At 43.1% G+C, this 23,602-nt stretch overlaps 1 protein-coding gene and 1 non-coding gene across 3 annotated transcripts in view; one reads left to right on the top strand and one right to left on the bottom strand.

Annotated features, from left to right (window-relative positions):
• Positions 1–23,602, top strand: part of USP13 (ubiquitin specific peptidase 13) — a 121,905-nt gene that overhangs the window by 9,510 nt on the left and 88,793 nt on the right. The window contains exons 2-3 of one of the 2 annotated variants that reach the window (XM_030862988.2): positions 14,387–14,512; positions 20,862–20,922. In XM_030862988.2, the coding sequence (XP_030718848.1) occupies positions 14,387–14,512; positions 20,862–20,922 (187 nt within the window). Of the gene's footprint in view, positions 1–14,386; positions 14,513–19,646; positions 19,755–20,861; positions 20,923–23,602 lie in introns of those variants that run through there. The other variant, XM_030862995.3, reaches the window with a different exon arrangement.
• On the bottom strand, positions 10,419–10,597 carry LOC115857727 (small nucleolar RNA SNORA81). The gene has a single exon (XR_004041358.1). It is a non-coding gene; the product is annotated as a small nucleolar RNA SNORA81 (small nucleolar RNA).

Below are 23,602 nucleotides of genomic sequence, written 5' to 3'. Positions count from 1 at the left end.
CCATGGCCGCTGAGCCTGCGCGTCCGGAGCCTGTGCTCCGCAACGGGAGAGGCCACAACAGTGAAAGGCCCACCTACCGCAGAAAAACAAACAAACAAACAAAAAATAACCAATGCCGTATTTTTACTTTATCATATTGTCTGGAAAGTCGTAAGCTGGACCCTTGAAAAGCTAGGGAAATGTGTCTTGGGTACTTGCTGAGTATTTTGTGTATTATGATTCTAGATGCTCCAGGATCTTGGTAGAAGTGATCACACATGGTGCCCCTCGGGGAGGTGACAAGAGAGCTGGTGTCTGTGGGTGTCGCCCAGGCCTCTGTGCTGCCGCTCATGATCAGCCCAGGACACCCGTTGTCCCCATGTGCAGGGCAGATGTGGACGAGAGCACCTATTTTTAGAGCTGGAACAGCAGGACAAGGCAATAATAAGAATTTAATGAATCTGAACGTGACTCCAGACTAGAGATGTTGCAGAATAGTATGTGCTTCCTGTAATAAGATAAATAATAAAACGTTTTGTGTTAATTAGCAAGTACTAATACTTATTTAGTGCCTCTTAATGCCCCCAGGACTGTGCTAGGTGCTACTGGGGACGTGTGAGTATTAGGAGAGAAACAGAGGACCACAGGAAAGGAGAGTATGATCTGGATCTTTCTATCATAGTGGAGTGTGAGCACCGATTTCGAGTGTCTATAATGTGTCAAGTACTGTCCTAGGTACTTCTATATATAACATCTCATTTAATTACAATTGTAACCTGTTATAAATGATAATCACTATTTTTGCCCTGTTTTACAGAGAGGAAACAGAGTCAGGGAAGTTAGGTAGCTTGTTCAAAGACATGTACAGACATCTCAGTATGTGACAGAGATGGGACGTAAGCCCTGATATGTCATCAGGTTAGACCCTGAAGCACTTATAGGATATTTAAGTTTTGAACCGTGTGGCACTTGTAACGTGTGAATGGAGATTTCAGGCACAGGAGCAATCAGTAAAGTCTGGAAGAGTTATTGGCCTGGACAACTGGATGGGATCTGAAAAGGTGGCATTTTGGAGGAGGGGAGACAAAGGTGTGGGAGTGGCATCAAGCTCGGCATGTAAATGAGAGCCTTCACTGGCTTATGGAAGAGAGGATTACTGGGGAAACTGGAAAGCAAGGCTGGGACTTATGTGAGTTGTGAAGGAGATTGTCTTGATAAGTTTAGACCGGGTGAGCAGGCCAGTTAAGAGCAAGGGAACAGCATGAGGCCGTGGTTATTTGGTGTGGCTGTTCTGGAAGTGGAATGAGGAATAGGTTGGGAGGTAGGGAGACCTTGAATCGGAATTCAACTAGGAGCCTCTTGTAATATCGGAGGGGGGCGCTTTCCTGATGGCAGTGGGGATAGAGATGGTGGGGTGTCGGGACTAAACTCGGTAGAGATTTCGATGAAAGGTATGGCTCAACTTAGTGGCAGCATATGCAGTGGGTGAGAAATGGGAGGAGTTAAAGATGACTTCACAGCCGGTACCCTGGGAGGTGGAGTGTATCAAGGTCATAGATGAGGAAGGTGAGGCGCCCACAGGGAAAACTGGGGGGACCGACTGGCTTGGAGCTCAGAGGTCAGGGTTCGGATTGCAGAGTTTGGCAGCCTCTAGTTTAGAGACCCTGGATGTGTGAGTAACCCTTCCTTTTGAGGGACCTCAGGGCCCCACCTCTTTGCTCCTGGGATCTTTGCCCCCCAGGTTGTTGAGGAAGCAGCGACTGGCACAGGCCTCTGGCCCTCCCACCAATTGGCCCAAGTTCCAGAGAAACTCAGACAGGAGCCCGGGGCAGGATTTCCAGCCTGAGGCCTTGGAAGCAGCCTCAGTTGGTGTGGGCTCTCTCTCCAGAACCCCAGCCAGCAGAGCGGGACCACTGATAGATCCAGTTTAATGGCTGAAGTTGATGAGGGTGCGTGCACCGTGGAGGCCGTCAAACCCTACAGCTGCTTCCCTAGCGTCTTGCCGCTGCTGTTGTCAGGGAACTGTCAGCCTGGAAAGGCTAACTCCAAGGACTCGGGTGTCCTGTCCTTTTTTCTTAAGGTTTTTTTTCATGTGGACCATTTTTAAAGTCTTTTATTGAATTTGTTACAATACTGCTTCTGTTTCATGTTGTGGTTTCTTGGCCGCGAGGCATGTGGGATCTTAGCTCCTAGACCCGGGATCGAACCCGCAGCCCCTGCCTTGCAAGGCGAAGTCTTAACCACTGGACCACCAGGGAAGTCCCCTCTGGCTGTCCTTCTGAGTTTGGAGAGTGGAGCTGTCAGGGCCTGCTCCAGCTTCTCCCCTCCCTTGCAGGAAAGCCTGACAGAGCACCCGGCCCAGGCTACTCACTTCAGTGGGGTGGCTCCCTTCTGCTTTCTTGGAATGATATAGCCTTGAAATAAAGGAAGAAACTGCTCTTTTCCCCACGCCCCTACAATGGCCTGTGCTTACTGCCAGCCGCCCACCTAGCTCCTGCTACCAAAACGACATCTGCCTCTCAGTTGAACCCGGTAGCACTTGGGGGCTAGACTGGCCTGGGTCCCGGTCCGCCCCCCTTCTTACTACTTTATAGAAACAGGACTTCAGCAAGTGCCTTAATTTCACTGACTTTCTGTAAGCCTTGGTTTTCCCTTCTGTACTACCTACCTTGCAGCGTTTGTTGTACTCATGGCTGCTGGTGGAATACTACTTACTGCTATCCTTCTCTTTAGTGGGAGGTAGTGGGGGGATCCCTCCGAGTAGAAGGTGAAATGGAATTTATAGGGTCTTGGGGTTGCCACAGAGGGACGTCCTGTACTTGGTAATTCTTTGTGAGGCTCTGTCTGGTAGCAAAAGCCTTGGGCGTTGAGTGTTTGCTAGGCTCCTCTGGGAGGAGCTCTGTTCAGGGGTGTTATTCATACTCAGCTTCAGCTCATACTGATGGACTTTTTATGGGTTAGCCTGGAAACCTAATCTTCATGTTTAATATAGTTTATCAGGGGAAATGCATCCTGAAGAAAGCCATCTATTCTTAAAAATAATAAGAAAAGACTATAAGAGGTTTTTACCTTTGACAAGGTGGTTTCACATTTTTTGTTTTTTAGATGTAAGCTGGGAATTACTTAGATGGATTATAGCTTCAGTTCAGTGCTGCTGAAGATGCGCACCTCAGTGTCTTCATTCTCGGACGATTTTTATTTTGCCCATTTGTCCTCTGAGCATCGTAGTAGCTGCTCTTCCTCGTGTCCTGCCCAAACCCTTCCCAGCTGTTCAGGTGACAGCATCCTCATTGCTCTAGATACCCAGAGCAAGGATTTAGTTTCATACTTAGGAAAAAAGTTAATAAATGATGCCTCAGTGGAACAGTAAATTTATAGTGTGTCAAAACCTTGCTGCTCGGACTGTGCCTTTAGCCGTCTGGGACCAGGCTGTGCAGCTGTAAGGCGTAGGAGTTCTCTGCAGAGAGAACGTCAAAGTTGGAGCAAACTAGAAGAATCATGACTGCATTAACATGTCTATTTTTTCTTAACACTTCATGGCCACAAGCATGATTTATCAACATTTAGCAGAGGCCTGCAGTCTCTTGGGATTATATGCGTTTTTTTTTTTTTCTACTTAGCTGATTTGGACAAATTTATTTCTGTGGATTTGCTGTTGAAACCAAGGTTTTGGATTTTGCAAATGTTGTGTTCTGTATTTTATTTATTTTATTTTTGCTTTGGGTCTTCATTGCTGTGCGCAAGCTTTCTCTAGTTGCGGCGAGTGGGGGCCACTCTGTTGCGGTGCACGGGCTTCTCTTGTTGCAGAGCACGGGCTCTAGGCACGTGGGCTTCAGTAGTTGTGGCATGCAGGCTCAGTAGTTGTGGCGCACAGGCTTAGTTGCTCTGCGGCCTGTGGGATCTTCCTGGACCAGGGGTCGAACCGTGTCGCCTGTATTGGCAGGCGGCTTCTTAACCACTGCGCCACCAGGGAAGTCCCCCAGCCTATTTTTTTTTTGTTGTTGTTGTACGCGGGCCTCTCACTGTTGTGGCCTCTCCCGCTGTGGAGCACAGGCTCCGGACGCGCAGGCTCAGCGGCCGTGGCTCACGGGCCCAGCCGCTCCGCGGCATGTGGGATCTTCCCGGACCGGACACGAACCCGTGTCCCCTGCATCGGCAGGCGGACTCTCAACCACTGCCTATTTTTTGATAGTGCTTTTCTCTATCACATTTCCCCTTTCTGTGGGCTGTGTGCTTGCTGCACTTGATCTGGAACTTTGTTTTACTTTCTTCTTTTTTTAAAATTTAATTTGATTTATTTTTATTACTTATTTATTTATTTTGGCTGTGCTGGGTCCCAGCTGCAGCACGTGGGATCTTCGTTGTGCATGTGGGATCTTTAGTTGCAGCATGCGGACTTCTCAGTTGTGGCCTGCGGACTCTTAGTTGCGGCATGCATGTGGGATCTAGTTCCCCGACCAGGGATCGAACCCGGGCCCCCTGCATCGGGAGCGTGGAGTCCCAACCACTGGACCACCAGGGATGTCCCCGTTTTACTTTCTGACTGCACATTTGCTTCCCGTCTGCGTGTACTTAATTTTTGTATTTTAAAACTGTCGTCTGTTTGTTTTGCTCTAGAAGCCAGATTGTACTGGAGAATCTGTGCTCCAGTCATTGGAATATTCATATGTACCGTTCAGATATGGAAGTATCCGAGAGGCTGGATTAATAGGCAGATGCTTGCTTGATGAAAGCAAGAGTCAAGCAGAGAGAGGTGGGCAGTCTTATGAAGTAATGAATCAAAGCAGTTAGGGGTTGACCTCGATTCTGCCGTTTCCCACACACTTCTACAGCTATTCTGTCTTCTGTGCTTACGGGCTGTACCCTAAAGTTATAGACTGACTCTACCCCAGTCTCCCCATCTCTGCCGCGAGCAACCCAGCCCCCACTCCCTCCTCTGCCACCCCCAGAGGCTAAGGTGCCGTCTTGCCTTGTTTAGACAGGGCTGTCTAAAGGACTTTCTGGGATGATGGAATTGTTCCATATCTGCACTGCCCAGTATGGTAACCCTAGCCACATGTGACTGTGTACTGAGCTCTTGAAATGTGGCCAGTGCGATGAAGAAACTGATTTTTTAATTTAACCTAATTTAAATTAATTTAGATTGAGGCATTCACATGTGCCTAGTGGCTACTGTACTGGACAGTGTGGGTCTTCCTGTTGCCAGAGTGATCTTTTTTTTTTTTTTTTAATAAATTTATTTATTTATTTATTTTTGGCTGCATTGGGTTTTCGTTACTGCATGCAGCCTTTTCTCTAGTTGGGGCAAGCGGGGGCTACTCTTCATTGTGGTGTGCGGGCTTCTCATTGCAGTGGCTTCTCTTGTTGTGGAGCACGGACTCTAGGCACACAGGCTTCAGTAGTTGTGGCTCGTGGGCTCTAAGCGCAGGCTCAGTAGTTGTGGCGCACGGGCTTAGTTGCTCCATGGCATGTGGGCTCTTCCCGGACCAGGGCTCTAACCCGTGTCCCCTGCATTGGCAGGTGGATTCTTAACCGCTGCACCACCGGGGAAGTCCCAGAGTGATCTTTAAAAATGTAGATCAGGGCTTCCCTGGTGGCGCAGTGGTTGAGAGTCCACCTGCCGATGCAGGGGACACGGGTTCGTGCCCCGGTTCGGGAAGATCCCACATGCCGCGGAGCGGCTGGGACCGTGAGCCATGGCCGCTGAGCCTGCGCGTCCGGAGCCTGTGCTCCGCAACGGGAGAGGCCACAGCAGTGAGAGGCCCGCGTACCACCAAAAAAAAAAAAAAAAAAAAATGTAGATCAGATTGTGGCGCTTCTCATCTGGGGACCCTCCAGTGGTTTTGCATCCTGCACTTCTCCTGCCTCTGCAGACCTCTCCTCCCTCTCCCTCAACTCCAGCACCCTGAGTTTCTTTCTGTCATTTGAGGACATAGCCAGGCTTTTCCTGGAGTTGTGGCTTTTGTACATGCTTTTTCATCTAGAGAGGGTTCTCTTTCCACTTTGCTTGCCTGGTCCCTCATCCTGAGATCTAGCCCTCCTGGAGAGCCCCCCATGCTCCACCCCCATCACACTGTATCAAGACCCCAACTCCCTGGTCTCCACCCTCAGGCTCCTCTATCACTCTTATCTCTGCCGGAAATTATCTTTTATGTCTCTTTCTGTTTATTTTCTGTCTCTCCTTGCTAGGATGTAAATGTTATCAGGACACCAAGCTTGCTTGTCTCTCTCTCTGCTGAATAAACTTCCTGCCCCACATCCCCCCGCCCCCCTTCTGTTGCCCCCGGAGAAGACATCACAGCCTCATTCTCTCTCATCGCTTCTTTTCCAGACTCCGCACAGACCATCCCCGCCTGTAAACTTAGATGGCATCCGACTGGGGTACAGTGTCCTTGATTAGCTTCATTTTTCTCAGTTGTAATCACATTCTTGTCTGCCTTCCTAATCACCTCTCTTTTACTTGTGTGTTCCCACGTTTCCTTAGCTACTCATTTCGAGATAATCTCTTAGTTATTTCAAACTACACTTTTACTTGGAGCAGCGAGAATATCCAGACCCTTAAAGCTGTGAAGTTGTGAAAGCCTAAGGAAAGCTTGGTTTAAGAAAAGGAAACATTTGAATGACTGCCTGTTCTATTCCACATATATTTTTGGATTCTAAATACTTTCAGTTAAGAAAAATATTATTGTTTTTATTAATAAAAAGTGAATCCATGTTCCTAAAGAAAAATTAGAAAATGCCAAAAGACTATGTGAAGAAAAAAAAAATCACACCTTATTTCCCGATGCTGTTACGACATCCTGTGCCGTGGAGCGTGTACATGTTGTGTATATTACATCGTACACACTCTTTTGTTATTTGCTTTTTTCATTCAAAAATACTATGTACAGTTTTTCCTATTAGTAAATACTCATCCCAAGTCAATTTTAAATGGCTGAAAAAGTGTTACGTTTCATGGATGTACCGTAAATTACTAAGCAAATCTGTTCTTGAGCATGGGGGTTAGTTCTTTTCACTATTATAAGCAGTTATTTTAGTTCATTTCTTTTCTCTCTCTTTTTTTTTAAATAATCAGTGTTCTAGGAAATACTGCGTTCTTGTCCCTTTTGTTGTCTCCCTTGTGCATGGGTGTGTGTGTCATGGATTTGTTGTGACTCCATCTACCTACATCATGTTTCTCTTTGAGGCAATGACCACTTGTTTTCCACACTGTTCTGATGTTATACAAACAAGGGTTACGCGGGACACTGTTTCCTGAGTGCGCAGCCCACACAGGCTCCCTCTCCCTTCCTGTTTCCCAGCGGAGGCTGGTCTCCAAGAACACGCTGTCGTAAACAAAGTTCTTCAAACACCTACTGATTGACAGTGTGGTGTATTTTTATTTAAAATGACTGTTCACTTGCTCCTCTGAAACATGTTGTAACCTTGACCTTTATATTCGCCAGTGTTTTAATATTCTTTTAAGTGGCAAGCAGTATAAAACAAGGTGATTTTGTCCTTGATGTTACTTCTGAGTAGTATGCAGGGTCATCCAACATAAAGTAATAAGTGAATGGCTCTGTATCTGTATTGAAATGCATTGAAGACTGGATTTAAACAATGCATGGGCTTCTAATGCTGCGCTTCTCTTTTACAGATTGATCGTGGGGTGGGAGAAGTTGACAGAGGGAATTGTTATGGAGCCTTGGAGAAGCCCTGAGTGGTATTTCTTGACTTCCTTGTAATTTCAGGTTTCGAAATCAAGTCTTGCATCTTGGTCACGTTTCCGTTCAGTGCATCATGTAAATGATAATTAGAATCTTCTTTAGCTAAGACCATGCAGAGAAGCACACACTGGTCATTCTGGGCTGGGTGGCCTCTGGAAGTAGGAGCCAGATAGGGTCCATGGTGGGAAGGGATTGTGGAGACAGCATTGCTGTCTTGAGGAACCATGTGAGGCTGGCTTGGTTATGGAAGGCAGGAGAGCTGGGACAGTGCATTTCTGGTGTCCATGTTGCTAAGAGCATGACTTTAGCCAAACAAACCTGAAAAGTGAGTATTCCTGCTGGTGCCTCAGTCTGTTTTTCTATGCCTGGCCATCGGTTTTCTTTTGATGATTCCCATTGTTTAGTTATGCCAAAGAGTTTAAATCGAGCCCGTGCTGTGCAGTGTATTTTAAATCCAGATCGGGAGGGCACTGAGGACCGGTTTGAGAGAGAGAGACTAAACTGTGTAACTAAGTGACAAATAACTACACAAAACTTGCAGTTCCATGTTTGTCCAGTCCTGCTCTGCACCGTTCAGGTACTGTTTTTGCAATTCAGTAATGAATGTGATACAATTTTCCTGCCCTCAACGAGCAAATGCATGCATGGCTCAGCTTCTGAATGTGGTGACCCCAAATGAAGGAAGCTTGGGTTTCTCACAGCTGCAGATTTCAATGAACAAGATGCTAACAGTTGTGAAATGAAAGTGGGTTTGGTGTTAAGGACCATCAGCACAGGGGGATGAGCAGAGGGATGTGGGAATCGGTCATGGGCAGAGGCTGGCAGGTTGATAGATGGGTGTGGGACCTGGGCAGTGTCTGCAGATGTGCAGGCGGTAACATGTGCAGCTGATTTTGACATGGGCTGCTCTGAAGGCTTCAGGCCTGTCCTGGTCTCCCTGGGGGTCCTTGAAGAGATGCTTTCCTGACAGTGAGACTCTCAGAACTGGCAGTTCACCTAGCTCTAGACCAGGGCTACTTGAAGTGTGGTCAGCTGACTGGTGCCATGAGATAAGCACAAACATTGAGAGTAGGTGCTTAGAAATTTCTATAGCAACTTGACATTGAAGCCACATCCAAGTGCATCAGCAGTGGATTAGTTTGTTTGAACAGGATATAGACCCATTTGGGTTTTGTGGTGCTTACACATGTCAGTTCACACCTGGTTGGAGCTGAGAACTAGCCACGTGCAGTGGGACCACCAGGACCATGTATCTTTCCTTAATGAATAGAAGCAAAACAAAATACAAGACAAAGCGAAGCAACCTGGTCCTTCACGACAGTAGTGTGAGAAACACCACTCTAGACCAAGCACAAAGGTAATGGGAGGCGAGGCTGAGGACCCCCAAGGCAAGAACTTAAATAAGTATAAAACGGTTGATCTGTTCCAGTTTCATTTCAGGTTTTTGTCAGCGTACAGCCTCCCTTCCCCTCTCCCTTTTCTTCCTTGCCATCAGTATGTGTTCTTTTTCCATGAACATTATTTTTTGTATGTACATTATACACAATTCTATACATATTTTCTGTACGCAATTACACAGAATTCATACATTTGTCATTTTAAATAATGTTACAGTATTTGTTGTGTTTATATGTCTCAAGTTCTTAGTTCCTCTATTTGGGGCCATTGCTACTTTTTCCTATTATAAATAGTTCATCTGTGAATATTTTTGTACAAATTAGTTTTTTTCCCTCTCTCTTACTGTTGGGTTCCTGCGGTTATACTCAAAGGAGAAATACTGTGTCAAAGGTCACAGTTTTATTGCTCTCTAGAAGGGTGGAACCGATTTATATTGTGGGAGTAAATATACAGGTTTTCTCCGCAGCTTCAGGCTGTGTACTTTTTGCTAGTTTAGTAGGTGAATAATTGCCTCAAGATTCTTTTAATTGCTTACTTCAGGAGGTAGTGATGATGATTTGATTTTAGTATTTTCTTACAGTTAAAACTAAACGATCTTTAAAAAAACAACAGCGAGCTCTTACCAAGTTGAACCTGAATGTTGACATCTTGTATCAATAATTTTATCACTTTTTACATGGTTTGGATATAATCTTTTCTTCATTATACTTTACGTCTTATCTCATTCTGTTATTGTTGCTTTTCTGTTTGTTTCCTTATATTTTGTAATGCAAAACTTGTTCTTTAGTGTTTACATTTTTATACTCAACTACTCCATCTCTTTTGATATTATATATTTTCTTGGCCAGAAATTATTTTCCCCTTCACAAGTAGGATAAATATGCTATTCTGCTCTTTTTTCTAGTTTTTTAGATGCTTTTCTCCTGGATCTATCTGGACCTCGTTATAGTGTTTGGTGTAAGATATGTATCTAGATTAATTTTCTTCTATACTGCTGTGTAACTCTCCCAGTAACTTTTATTAGTGATTTCTACCCCCCCCCCTTATTTTTGTGTATCTTGTGGTTTGACGTATATTAAGCAATTATCATAGAATGAATATATTTTTGGAATCTCCATTCTTATGCTACCGTTTGTTAAAAAATTAGCCCAATATATATGAATTTTATTGTAATCTATTTTAGTAAACACTCTACCACTATTACTTGAAAAATGCATTAGTTTGTATTCTGCCCTCTTATTCTTTGAGCTACATTTCACTGTCAATTTGTACGGTTCTCTAACCTGCCTGGTTTCTTTTTTTTAAAACATTTAAAATTTTAATTTTTTTCTAAAGACATATCACACCAAATCTTAAGACAAAAGACACTGGATATTAAGGAAGAGGTGGTTCATCCCCGTCTTTACCATCTAGTGCAGTTACTTTTTTCTTGTGTGTACTCTGCTAGCATTATTACAAAAACCAAGATGTGATCCTTGGTTTCTGCAGTTTTAGCAGTACTTATACAAGAAGGTCCTTCCTGATTTCTTGGCTGCACTATTGGCCACATGAAGGCAAGTGCTTTATAGTGCTTTCTGGGGCAGTGATCTTAGTGCGGGTGTGGGTGGTCTATGAGAGGATGAGGGTGAGGATTTGAAAACTCTTAAGAGTCAACTAGCTTAGCTCTGATCCCAGGCTGTAAACCAGTCTCTGTGCTTTGGTCACAAAGGAATCTGGTTGAGATGTGTCAGCACAGACTTGTCATCACTAGTGAGAGAAGCCACTCAGAGCACATGGCATGGAGTATTGATTTTGTATGTGAAAGAGTCTTATAGGACCAATATTTAGACAATAATGAGGCAAGAGGGAAGAAAGTGTAGATCATTAGACTGGGGTGTTTTGTTCTATATGGGGTAGCTTTTAAAAGGGTTTTCCTGTCTCAGTGTGTCTTGAATTTTTAGAACTTCTGGGAAGTCCCTTGGGCAGTGCTTCCATCTCAGAGCCGCTAGAGAGGGGCATATGCTGTTTCCGAGGCCAGCCCATATGTGGGATGGAAGATGTCCTTGGATGTTTGTAATAGAATCCTTCGCGATGTGGGGTCATCTATGAATGCCAAAGCATTTTTTTCTTTGATTATGGACTTTGTGACAATATCAAGTGACTCCAGAGATTTGAGATTGAATGTTTGGCATATTAAATTTTTATCAAATTCCCTAATAAGTAAAAAATTCTTGGCAATGAAGTTAGCAAAGATTGTATGATTATTTTAGTGACTATATACTCTCGCATCACATAGCTATTCTATATTTTTCTTCAGAAAAATGCTATGCTTGAATGTTTTTCTTCTGCTGCTTGCTAATTTCTTGCTTCTCCCACTAGTTGCCTACTACATTTTCTGACAGATTAATATTTGTTATCGCCAGCCTGTGTGGCTGTCAGGCTCACTTTTTTCTTCCTTCTGCTTCTCCCCCCAATTATAAAATACTTGTGGTAATAGGAGATACACGTAGCACCCAGACCTTTTAGCTCGTAATAAATAATTATCGATGTTTATGTAATAATTTATAGCATGGAGGGTGTTTCATCACCTTTGAACTTCACGAAACCTTGGAAATTATTGCTAAAGCCATGTTTATTGAGGAAAATACTGAAGCCCAGAGACTATCTGACAAGCTGTTTAGGCAACAGAGCTAAGTAGTGGCAGTTTAGGACCTCTGCTTACAAATCTCATATTTCCCCCATTATATCTTCTGGTTTGAGTTCTTTTTGATCGAATTACATTTTGTTGGAAGAGAATGGAAGTGTTGTTCTTTTTTATTTAAATCACACTATGGGATGATCAATTTAATGGGCTTAATGAATAGCTGACCATTATAATGATGCAATATTTTTTTCTTAAGGATTATGACTATGCAAAAGAATATGTTTATTTAAAAAATCTTTTGAAAATATTTATCTAATCTGTTGATCAGGTGAATGTAATGTGTTGCCCCTAGTTGAAGAACTTCTCTAATTTTATTCTAGTGATGTCATTTTTTTTGGCTGCGTTTGGTCTTCGTTGCTGTGCGCGGGTTTTCTCTAGTTGTGGCGATCGGGAGCTACTCTTTATTGCGGTGCGTGGGCTTCTCATTGCGGTGGCTCCTCTTGTTGCAGAGCACGGGCTCTAGGTGTGTGGACTTCAGTAGTCGTGGCTCACGGGCTTAGTTGCTCTGCGGCATGTGGGATCTTCCCGGACCAGGGCTCAAACCCTTGTCCCCTGCATTGGCAGGAGGATTCTTAACCACTGTGCCACCAGGGAAGCCCCTGTTATAATGTTCTTGTTGTGACAAGCCTTCTTTATGTCTGGCTTATAAATCATAGATACGATGTTGGAAAATTTTATTTGAAATTAAAAAAAATAAACAATCTTGAGTTATTGGAACTTTAAAAATTATTTTTCATATATTTGTAATGAGCATCAGTGTCTGTTTTTGATACTGTAATTTGTGCTTTACTAAAATTCATTGTAAGGAATTTTGGTAGGTGTTTGTTGGCAAATTCTAACAGGTATTTAAAATTTTTGTTTTTTAAAGAATTATTTGGAGGGGTGAGACTAATAGGATCATAATAAAAATCCATTTCCATTGAGGAAAGGATGGCTAATTGTATAGGCTAAGTTTATGGAGAAGTACATTAAGCAAAGTGAGAGAAAAGGAGAGAGGAAATTGGGATAGAAAAGTATCTTATTTATTTATTTAAGCCATGTCTTGGGGCTTGTGGGATCTTAGTTCCCCGACCAGGGAGACTGGGGATGGAACCCGGGCACCCTGCGGTGTAAACGCGAAGTCTTAACCACTGGACCTCCAGGGAAGTCCCGAAAATCAAGTATTTTAAATGTGAACAATATCCTTGCCTGTTCATTGTAGCAGTATGTCTATAACTAAATAATATTTGAAGTATGGCAGAGAGGGATAAAAGAGAAATAGATTCAAATTTAATTCTGACACTTCTAAGCTGTGTGAACTTGGGCAAGTGACTTATCAGTTTTTTTTTAAACTATAAAATAGAAGTAATACTAGCAGCTTGCAGTATTGTTGGGATTAGAAATAATATGTGCAAAGCACCTGGCACATATCAGGCATGTAATAATTTGAGGACTCCATCTTTTATTATTTACTTATTATGTTATTATTTATTTCTTGAATTGTTATTTATTAATGGGTACCGTCAAATATGCATCACCAAAGGAAGGGAACAATATCTTTGAAGCATCCTGTCCTGCTAAAAGGATAGAAAGACTGTATGTTCTGGAGACTTGCAGTGACCAATGAGGAAGAACGATGATGAACCATTGAACTGATGGTCGTTGCATAGAGAACAGACTTGTGGTTGCCAAGGGGGAAGGGTTGGGGGAGGGAAGGATTGGGAATTTGGGATTAGCAGATACAAACTATTATATATAGGATGGATAGACAACAAGGTGTACTGTATAGCACAAGGAACTATAATCAATATCATGATAAACCATAATGGAGAAGCATATGAAAAAGAATATATATATGTATAACTGAATCACTTCTTAAAAAAATAAATTTATTTATTTATTTATTTTTGGCTGCATTGGGTCTTCGTTGCTGCACGCAGGCTTTCTTTAGTTGCAGAGTGGGGGCTACTCTTCGTAGTGCACGGGCTTCTCATTGCGGTGGCTTCTCTTGTTGCGGAGCATGGGCTGTAGGCATGTGGGCTTCAGTAGTTGTGGCACGCAGGCTTTAGTAGCTGCGGCTTGCAGGCTCTAGAGGGCAGGCTCCGTAGTCATGGCGCACGGGCTTAGTTGCTCTGCAGCACGTGGGATCTTCCCGGACCAGGACTTGAACCCATGTCCCTTGCATTGGCAGGCGGATTCTTAACCACTGCGCCACCAGGGAAGCCCTGAATCACTTTGCTGTACAGCAGAAATTAACACAACACTGTAACTCAACTATACCTCAATAAAAGTAAAAAAATAACATTATTTTATGAAGTGACGGTCGTTGGATCAGTTGCCAACGTTCTTCTATCCGTGATTGTCCCTTACCCCAGTTTGGAGAGTCAGGCAGGCATGTTTATTTCCCAAGGCCTCTGAGTATCTGCTTGCCTGTGAGACCGTGCTCAGCTGTCTGGGAGCACCGGGAACCCAGGGTTGTGGCGGGAGCTGCCTCTGGGTGACCGTGAGCCCTCGGAGGTCACTGGAGATGACTACGATGGCCAGACTTTGTGTTCATTGTTTGTCATCATTTGCCTTCCTTCCCCTTCCCTTTTTCTGTGTCTAGACTACTTGACTAATGTAACCTGTCTCTTTCTTCTAGAATTCTGAAGGTGGACTCTATGTATGCATGAATACATTTTTGGCCTTTGGAAGGGAGCATGTGGAAAGACATTTTCGAAAAACTGGACAGAGTGTCTACATGTACCTGAAGAGACACGTGCGTGAGGTGAGGTGCACACTTTGGGAGAACTGGCCTTGACATCTTCCCCGTAACGTTGTCTTAGTGGGGTTCATCACATGGAGATTTTACTATGCCCACATAACTTCTCATTCTCTTGGATGATAGGAAACAAAACTAGCACTGTTGGCAGAAATTCATAGACTTCCCAAACCTTAACTTAACCAGTTCTATGTTTCTCTTCCTCTAAGCCTCTGATCGGAGTTGTTAAAAAAGACATGGGTTGCTGATGGAAAAAAAAATCAAGTCAAAAAGTACAGAAAATAATGCCAGAAACACTCATGGATAAAAAAATCAGAAATAAAAAAAAAATACTTGGATATTTTTGCTTCAGATTTTTTTTTTTTTTTTTTTTTTAGTGAGAGAGCTTTCCTAAAAGTTCAAGTCCCTTTTGGTCCCCTCCATCCGCAGAAGTAACCTCTGTTGTGAATGTGCTGTTTCTCATTCCCATGCCTGTCATTATATTTTATTTAGTTGTGGGTATTCATGAGCAATATATAGTATGACTTTTTGTGTTTTAAAGATACAGGTAAATATTATCGTACTGCTACCTGTAATTCTGCCTGGAGCTCTCCCCTTCAACAGAATCTATCCATGTTTCGATGCATCCGGATGTACTTAATTCATTTCAATAGTTGTTTGGTGTTCCGTCTTATGAGTACCTGGTCATTTATTATTCTGTTCTCCCATTGATGAAAACATTTAGATTGTTTCCTTTTTTTTTTTCTTCCACAAACTATGTACCAATGAACATTTTTATACATTTCTCTTGGGGGAACGTGTGCAAGATTTCTTTCAGAAATGTATCTAGAAGTGGCGGTGTTGGCTCACGAGTGTGCTTCCCTTCCTTTTTACTGGTTATTGCTAAATCCCTCCCTGGAGTGGTTGCACCAATGTACACTCCAGTCTGCCATGATTATGAGTGTTTCCCCACACCCTCACCAGTGCTTGGTCAGACTTCTGATTTTTGCCAATCGAATGGTTGTAAAGTGGCATCTAAATATTTGGCATTTCCTCCTGTGAGGGTTGAAGGTCTTTTCATCCGTTTATTAGCCAGTCTCCTTTTCTCTTCTCTGACTTGCCTATTATATTTTTGGCCTATCTCTCCATGGGTTTATCTTTTTCTTAAAAGTTTGGTTAGTTCTTTTTACATTCTGGATACCAAAAATTTGTGTTATATACAAAATTTTCTTATGGTCTGTGGCTTGTCTTTTTACTTCATTTATGAATTACATTGTAGAACACAAGTTTTGAATTTTCATCTATTTAGATTTATTAACCTTTTATGAGTTGTGCTTTTTGTAGCTTGTCTAGGAAATTGTTTCCCAACTCAAGATCATAGAGATATTTTTTCTAATACTTTTTTTTAAAGAAGTGTGTGTGTGTGTGTGTGTGAGAGAGAGAGAGAGAGAGAGAGAGAGAGAGAGAGGGAGGGAGGGAGGGAGGGAGGGAGAGAAAGAGAGAGACTGTGAATGTTTTAATGTTTTAACATTTTAGGTCTTTAATTCATCTATAATCTATTTTTATAATTGCGTCAAGTGTGGGAATCTGCTTCTTCCCCCCCCCGCCCCGTATTGATGACCAGTTGTCCCACTATTACTGGAGGGGTGCAACCTTTTCCGATGATTTATAGTGACACTTAAAACAAATATTTTAACTTGCCGTTCACACTTGGGTCTGCTTGGGGGTTCTCAGTTGTGTTCTGTTGCTCTTATTTGTCTGTCTCTGTGTTGGTGCCTCAAGTGTTGATATCTAGGAGTGCAAGCGCTTTTTCCATGTTCATTTTTTCCCTAGAAATTTCCTGGATTTGGAAGTTTATTTTTCCGTATGGATTTTGGAATCAGTTCATCTAGTTAAAAAAATCCTGTTGAGATTTTGATAGCGATCACATTGAATCTGTAGACTGAGCTATAGTCTATATCATTGTCTAAGCTCCGTGAGGGCAGGGAGTCTGGTCTGTCTTGTTCACCTCTGTGTCCTCAGCACTCAGTAGGGCCCAGCACATAGTAGGTGCTTCATAAATATTAACTGAATGACTGTTCAACATGGCATACCTCTCTATTGATTCAGGTCTCTTTTATGTCCTTCAAAAATATTTTGTAATTTTCAGTAAAGGAGCTTTTATTTTTGTTAGATTTTTTTAAGGTACCCTATAATTTTTGTAACTACTGTTACTGCTTTTTTATCTTTTCATGTATTTTAATTAGTTACTTATGTTGTTTGGAGATATTAATTTTCAAATATTGATTTTATATTTAACAATACTGTTCAATTTTCACTTTAGTCCTAATAGTTTGTAGACTATCTTGGATCTTCTATATAGTCAATGCTGATTTGAAGTTCATCTGATCTCTCACCCCAGCCTACCTAATATGTTCTCTGTTTAAGTTCTGGACAAGGAGAGATCCCCAAATTGGACAGTGGGGAGAGTAGGAGGAAGAGGAGGAAGAAAGACCAGCAGATCAGATAGGTTATAAACTGAATGATTAGCTTTACAGTAAGCTAACGTTGGCCTAATACTGTATGATTTACATTCACTACTCCTGTTAGGTGGGACATAGCAATTCTGATAAAGTTTGCTTTGTATCATCTGTCTTAGTGTAAAATGATGAAGTTTTAGGAAACTGAGGGAAAAAAAAATGAAGCTGAGGCCCAGAGACTTGAAATAACTTGCTCAGGGTCGCAAAGCTAGTGGCAGAATTACAGAATGCAGTTAGCTCTGCCTCTGAAATCTTTTTTTTTTTTTTTTTTGCGGTACGCGGGCCTCTCACTGCTGTGGCTTCTCCCGTTGCGGAGCACAGGCTCCGGACACGCAGGCTCAGTGTCCATGGCTCACGGGCCCAGCCGCTCCGCAGTGTGTGGGATCTTCCCGGACCAGGGCACGAACCCGTGTCCCTGCATCGGCAGGCGGACTCTCAACCACTGCACCACCAGGGAAGCCCTGCCTCTGAAATTTTAAGTTAAATATTTCGCTCTCTGACCACAACCCTCTCTCATTTTAGCTCTTTCACTCATTTATGTCTATTTTGATCTGTTTCACCCGCTTCTCAGGATCCATGACTTTAAACATTCTCCTATCACCAGTACCCTCACCTTGTCGTGCCTCCTCACTGTGCTTCAGAACCCCAGCCAGTCCATCATCAGTATCATCCTCTGTTTCCATGGATGCACCACTAGGGATCCCGCACACACTGCCATGGGGTTTGGGACCATGTCAAATTCCTGGCCTTCTCCCTGCGGCTGGGCCCTCTCACCGCCCAGCAAATCTAGCCTGTTCCCCCTCCCACTCCAAACTTTGGACGCTTTTTGCAAGACTTTACCTGTCATTCTCAGAAAACGATCGGACTTGTACTTTCCAAAGGAAACAGGGACCCCTGGACAGGAACTCCCTGAGCTCCTGCCTTGCCTCCTGGGAACTCATCCACAGTGGTTCCACTTTTGTTTCCTCCCATGTCAGCACACCTCACACGTTTCCACACATCTCAGAGAGAAGCTGTGTTCTTTCTGTCCTTGTGGTCCCTTTCCTCCTGCCTCGGAACCTTCGTTAACTCCACTCCCTCTTACACCTCCAACATCTCCCTCTTCTGGATTTCTTCTCCCACCTTAAAAAAGAGCACAACACAGAACTCTAATTTGAGTCCTCTTTCAGTCACCCCATCCTTCAATGAAAGCTTTAAAGCTTTTCTGTTTTCACCATCTTCACTACACCCTCTAGAATTCAAGATGGCTTGAATTCTAGAGACTTAGACCTCCTTTGGATTCTGCTTTCATTCCATGGCAGGTTGGTAACCAAGTCCCGTTATCTGGACCTCCCAGACAGCTTGGAAGTCCATCCTGACCTCTTCATCCCTCCTGTTCTTGTCTGAGTGCTCATTATGCCTTAAAAGGGCTAGTGCTGTAGCTTCCTGACTAATGTTCCTTCCTTCATACTTGCCACCTTCAATCCCACCCAGTCTGCATGCTGCACCCAGAGCCATCTTTTCAAATGCATATACCTATGTGTCTGTGGCACGCTGAAGCTTAAATCTCGTATGTCTTTCTCTTTGTTGCAGGATGAAGTCCAAACCCTTTTGCATGTGATTACAAGGCCTTCCATGATCTGACCCCTGGAACCTTTCTAACCCTCCCTCTTATTCCACCAGCTCTGTGCTCTAGACATAGCAAACCACTTCTCCTTTCTGGAACACATCATGATTTCAGGCCTTTGTACGTGCTGTTTTCTTTTTTGGGGGATGCCCTACTTCTACCCCCCATTCCTTTTTTTTTTTTTTTTTGTGGTACGCAGGCCTCTCACTGTTGTGGCCTCTCCCGTTGCGGAGCACAGGCTCCGGATGCGCAGGCCCAGCGGCCACGGCTCACGGGCCCAGCCGCTCCGCGGCATGTGGGATCTTCCCGGACCAGGGCAGAAACCCGCACCCCCCGCATCAGCAGGCGGACTCTCAACCACTGCGCCACCAGGGAAGCCCCCCCCCCCCGTTCCTTTTTTACCTGTTGTATTCCCTGTGGTCAGCATATCCATATATCTATCCATCATCCACCCACCCATCCATTATCCATCCATCCATCCATCCGTCCAACCAACCAACACGTATTAACAGAGCAGCTGCTATATGCCAGGACTGCTGCTCTTCTTACCTCACCAACCCTGCCCATACCCTCCATCCCCAGAAGAACTATCATTTCTTCCTTATGATATGATCCTCACCTCTCTGAACACTCACAGGAATCCGTTCTGTGCTCTTTGTTTGCATCATGTTCCCCTCCTATTGCTGGTGAGCTCCTCAGGGGTTGGAGCATGTCTTCACTCACTTTGCAGCCTGAGCTCCAGCAGAGAGCCTGACAGTCATGTCTGCTGACTGAGGAGTTCCAGTTTCTCAAACCCTGTCGATTTCTAGTGGTGACTGATGCAGGGACAGAGATGATGGTCTTTTGAAGGAAGACCTGGTAGTTGTGGGTTTTTTTTTCCTGAAGGGAAGTGGATCTAATCCGAGTCTGAGGTGCGACTGTCTCGTCTGGGGAGAGCCTCATGGTCCAGCAGGTCTCCCTGCAGCTCCTCTTCTCCTTTCTCCCCTCACTGTCATGCAGGAGTGGAGGGGACATTGAGGTTGGAACAAGTGAAAGGATGCCGTAAACTTCCATAGAGAGATTGCAAGTGACCTCCAGGATTGGTAAATGTGGATGGTTAAATATGCCTTTGGTGCAGGTTTTATCTCATCCTTTTTTGAGGCAGGTAAGTGGAGGGGAGAGGAGCAGAGGCTTTGAGATCTCGGAGGAGACGGATTCTAAGAGCGGTGACACGAATGTGGCATTAGTATTTGGAGACACATGATTTGGAGCTAAAGGGTTCAATAATTTTGTATTCCTGAGATGTGAACTATAAACTTATAGTAGAAGCTGTAAAAACTTATTGTGAGAATCACAAAGATGAGTCCACTTTCAATGCGAAATAATAAAATGTGGGAAAGGAGACTTAAGACTGATAGGAGGGCAAACTAAAGAAGCAGCAAGGCCTTGGTGCTGCGATAACATGCGGCTGCTTGAAAAGATGCTGGAGTTTGACCCACACTGCGGTGTGTTAGAAACGTGCTCTTTTCTAATAACAGGAAGAACACGCAGTGTGGAAATAAGAGTTTTGGCCATTGAAACAAACATTTTAATAGTCCTGTTTGAGAGTAAAATTTCTTGTGCAAGTATCAGAAGGGTAATGAATGACTTCTTTTGCATAACCACTTGGTAGACGTTTATTTCATTGCTGCTGGGGACTTCCACCAGAGGTAGAGGATACATGGAGCTTAGGATGGCAAACAGCCATCAGCTGGGGCTCCAAAAATGTGTAGGGCAGTTAGATTGAGGCTTATTATGACCAGAATATCAGTGACTCTTTATTAATATTTATGAACTCTTTCAACAGTAGTAGTTGTGCACACCTAGGACCAAGCACAGGGGACCCAGTGGGTAGCAGGGGAACAAGAGCCTCCCTCCTGGAGCTACCGTTTCTCCAGAGTAGCTCCAGTCAGGGCATGGGCTCCAGCCTCTTGGGAGCCTGTGCTGATTTGAAGTTGAAGTGTCCACTTCACCTTGACCCTGGTTTCACTTCCCTTTCCAGAGGTGCTTTCTTGATAATTTGGTGAAAACATAATCAGGTAGAACAGTAGCATTGCCCTTCACTTACCTTCATGGACCTGGGTCAAGTTCCTGTTTATCCTGGAATCTCTAGTCCAAGTTAAATATTTCCTCTTGGCCTTTTATAAAAACAAGGAATCTCTGAGATTTTACCCCCACCCCCAATCATCTGTTCCATAGGCTGAATTTTAACAATCTCTTGTTTTCTTTTCAGAAGGTAAGAGGGGCATCTGGTGGAGCTTTACCCAAAAGGAGGAATTCCAAGATTTTTTTAGGTAATGTAAATAGTTATCAATAGTGTGCCTGGATTTTCTGTGTGTGTGTATGTGTGTGCATGTGCATGTTTGATTTGGAATAATAGGTTGTTTATTGCTCTACAATTTAAGGATGAGAGGAACCAATTTAACTCGAGATGATCTGTCTCCCCTTTATGTTTACCTGGTGGTGAAGAATGTTTACGGCACTCTTGTTGGGTTAGTGATTTGAAGCAATTATGCTGATAGTGACTGGAGAGAAATTGTGATTCTGTTTCTGGCCTCCTTTTTCACTGCCTTTAAAGAAGAGATAGTTTTTCTTTTTTTAATTAGCCAACCTACAGACTTTATTTGTATTTCACTATTTTTTTCTACTAATGAAATACTATTTCACTATTTTTTTGTTCTTCCAGGATCCCATGTTGTATTTGGTTGTCATGTTTCCTTAATCCTGTCTAATCTGTGATAGCTCCTCAGACTTTTTTTGTCTTCAATAATTGTGACACTTTTGAACAGTGCTGGCCAGTTGTTTTGCGGACTGTACCTCAATTTGGGTTTATCATGTTACTTCATGATAAGCCTGAGGAAGTATATTTTTGGCAAGAATACCACACAGGTATTGGGCCCTTCTCAGGGCCTGATATCAGGGGGCACATGAAGCTGAGCTGTCTTCACACTGGAGATGTTAACCTTGATTGCTTGGTCAGGTAGTGTCTGCTGGGTTTCTCCACTATGAGATTACAGTATAATTAATAAATATTTTGGGAGTGATACTTGGAGACTGTACTAATACTTGTTTTTCCTTAAAGTTTTGCCTACTAATTTTATCATCCATTAGTGGATCTTGCCTGTAACAGTGATCACTGTGGTGTTTGCTTAATAGTGCTTTTCTGTTTCCCTCATTCAGAAGAGCCAGTTTTGCTCGTGCAAATACATACGGACTTCTATATCATGTACTCATGATCGTATTTCTTTTTTTATTTAATTAATTTTTATCGCCATATAGTTGCTCTACAATATTGTGTTAGTTTCTACTGTACAGCAAAGTGATCATATTTCATATTAAACTTCTGATATGGTTTTCCCAGGAGAAAAAGTGGTTTGATAATTTTTGACCAAGCAAGTTTATATTGCTAAATGCCTAGGATTATTGTTTGGAAGGAATTTCAAAATTGTTTGCATATTGTAATTTCATTTGATAAAGAAAACTTATACACATATATACATATGTGTGTATGTATGTGTATGTGTATCTATATGTGTGTATATCTGTATGTACGTACATATACGTATATGTATGTGTATATATGTGTATGTGTGTACACACATACTCACATACATATATAACTGAGAGTCTAGTAGAGTCTGACAAAATGTACGCCAAATTATTAATAGTAACTCTTTCCTGGTGGTAAAATTGAGGTGATTTTAGTTTTCTTTTTTTGCTTATCTGTATTTAAATTCTTTTTCTGTAATAAAAAGACACATTAATTATTTGACAATCAAAGCCATTGGAAACAGTCTTGGAGCTGAGTTTCCTTCCCACTTGGTTTCTCTGTTACCCGGCACTGGGCCCACCCTTGCTGTCTTTGCTTCTGATTTTCAGCCCATGGTTTTCTTTGTGAGGCTTATCTGCAGTTGGTTTTTCCACACAGGCCAGTCTTTCCCACTGCTTGTCATGACTTTGGACCACAACCCAGATTAACCAACTAGACTCAGAGCAGCTTAGAATGAGCCAGAAAGCTGAAATGATTGAGTGCATTCTGATGTTTTGGTTATAAGCCTTCGGCTCCCTTCCACAACTAGAGATAATTGATTTCTTCTGAATTAAATGACATTCACTCTTAAATTAGCATGGCATTCTTGAATGTGGAAATAATTGAATATTTTGACCTACATTGTTATTTTTCATTATTTTCTTTGGTTGAATAAAGAAGTTAGCTGACCTCTTATCCTTTAACCTTTGTGTCTTTTTTTAAAAAATAAATTAGCTGCTTTTCTTTTCTTTTTTAATTAATTAATTTTTTGGCTGCATTAGGTCTCTGTTGCTGCCCTCGGGCTTTCTCTATTTGCGGAGAGTGGGGGCTACTCTTTGTTGCGGTGCGTGGGCTTCTCAATGTGGAGGCTTCTCTTGTTGCGGAGCATGGGCTCTAGGCGCACAGGCTTCAGTAGGTGTGGCACGCGGGCTCAGTAGTTGTGGCTTGCGGGCTCTAGAGAGCAGGCTCAGTAGTTGCTCCACGGCATGTGGGATCTTCCCAGACCAGGGAGTCAAACCCATGTCCCCTGCATTGGCAGGTGGATTCTTAACCACTGCGCCACCAGGGAAGTCCCTAACCTTTGTGTGTTTTACTCAAAAGACCCTGCAGTTTGATTTCTCTAGTGATCATACTGGTGGTAGCAGATATTGTCAAGTAATTGTTTTAAAAATTAATCCAAAGGTAAGCACTGAGGTTTTGTGCTTCATACTGTGTGGACCCCTCCATTGCTTCCTGGGAGAACTAGCCCACCCTTTCATTTCAGTTGGACTTTTTCTATAGGCTGCTGTCTGTGTTCTCTCAATATTTCATGTCTTAGAAAGCTGCAGGATCTGCCTAAAACTCACAGCCCAGCAAAAATGTTCTATTTGGACTGTACCACTTTTTAAAAAGTTTAAATTTGAATGCCATTGGCACTCTGGGGCTTGTCCTAGGCCCCAGTTCTC

The sequence above is a fragment of the Globicephala melas genome, chromosome 4, assembly GCF_963455315.2.
Source record: "Globicephala melas chromosome 4, mGloMel1.2, whole genome shotgun sequence".
Classification (NCBI taxonomy): domain Eukaryota; kingdom Metazoa; phylum Chordata; class Mammalia; order Artiodactyla; family Delphinidae; genus Globicephala; species Globicephala melas.
This window is presented reverse-complemented; position numbering and strand designations above follow the sequence as displayed.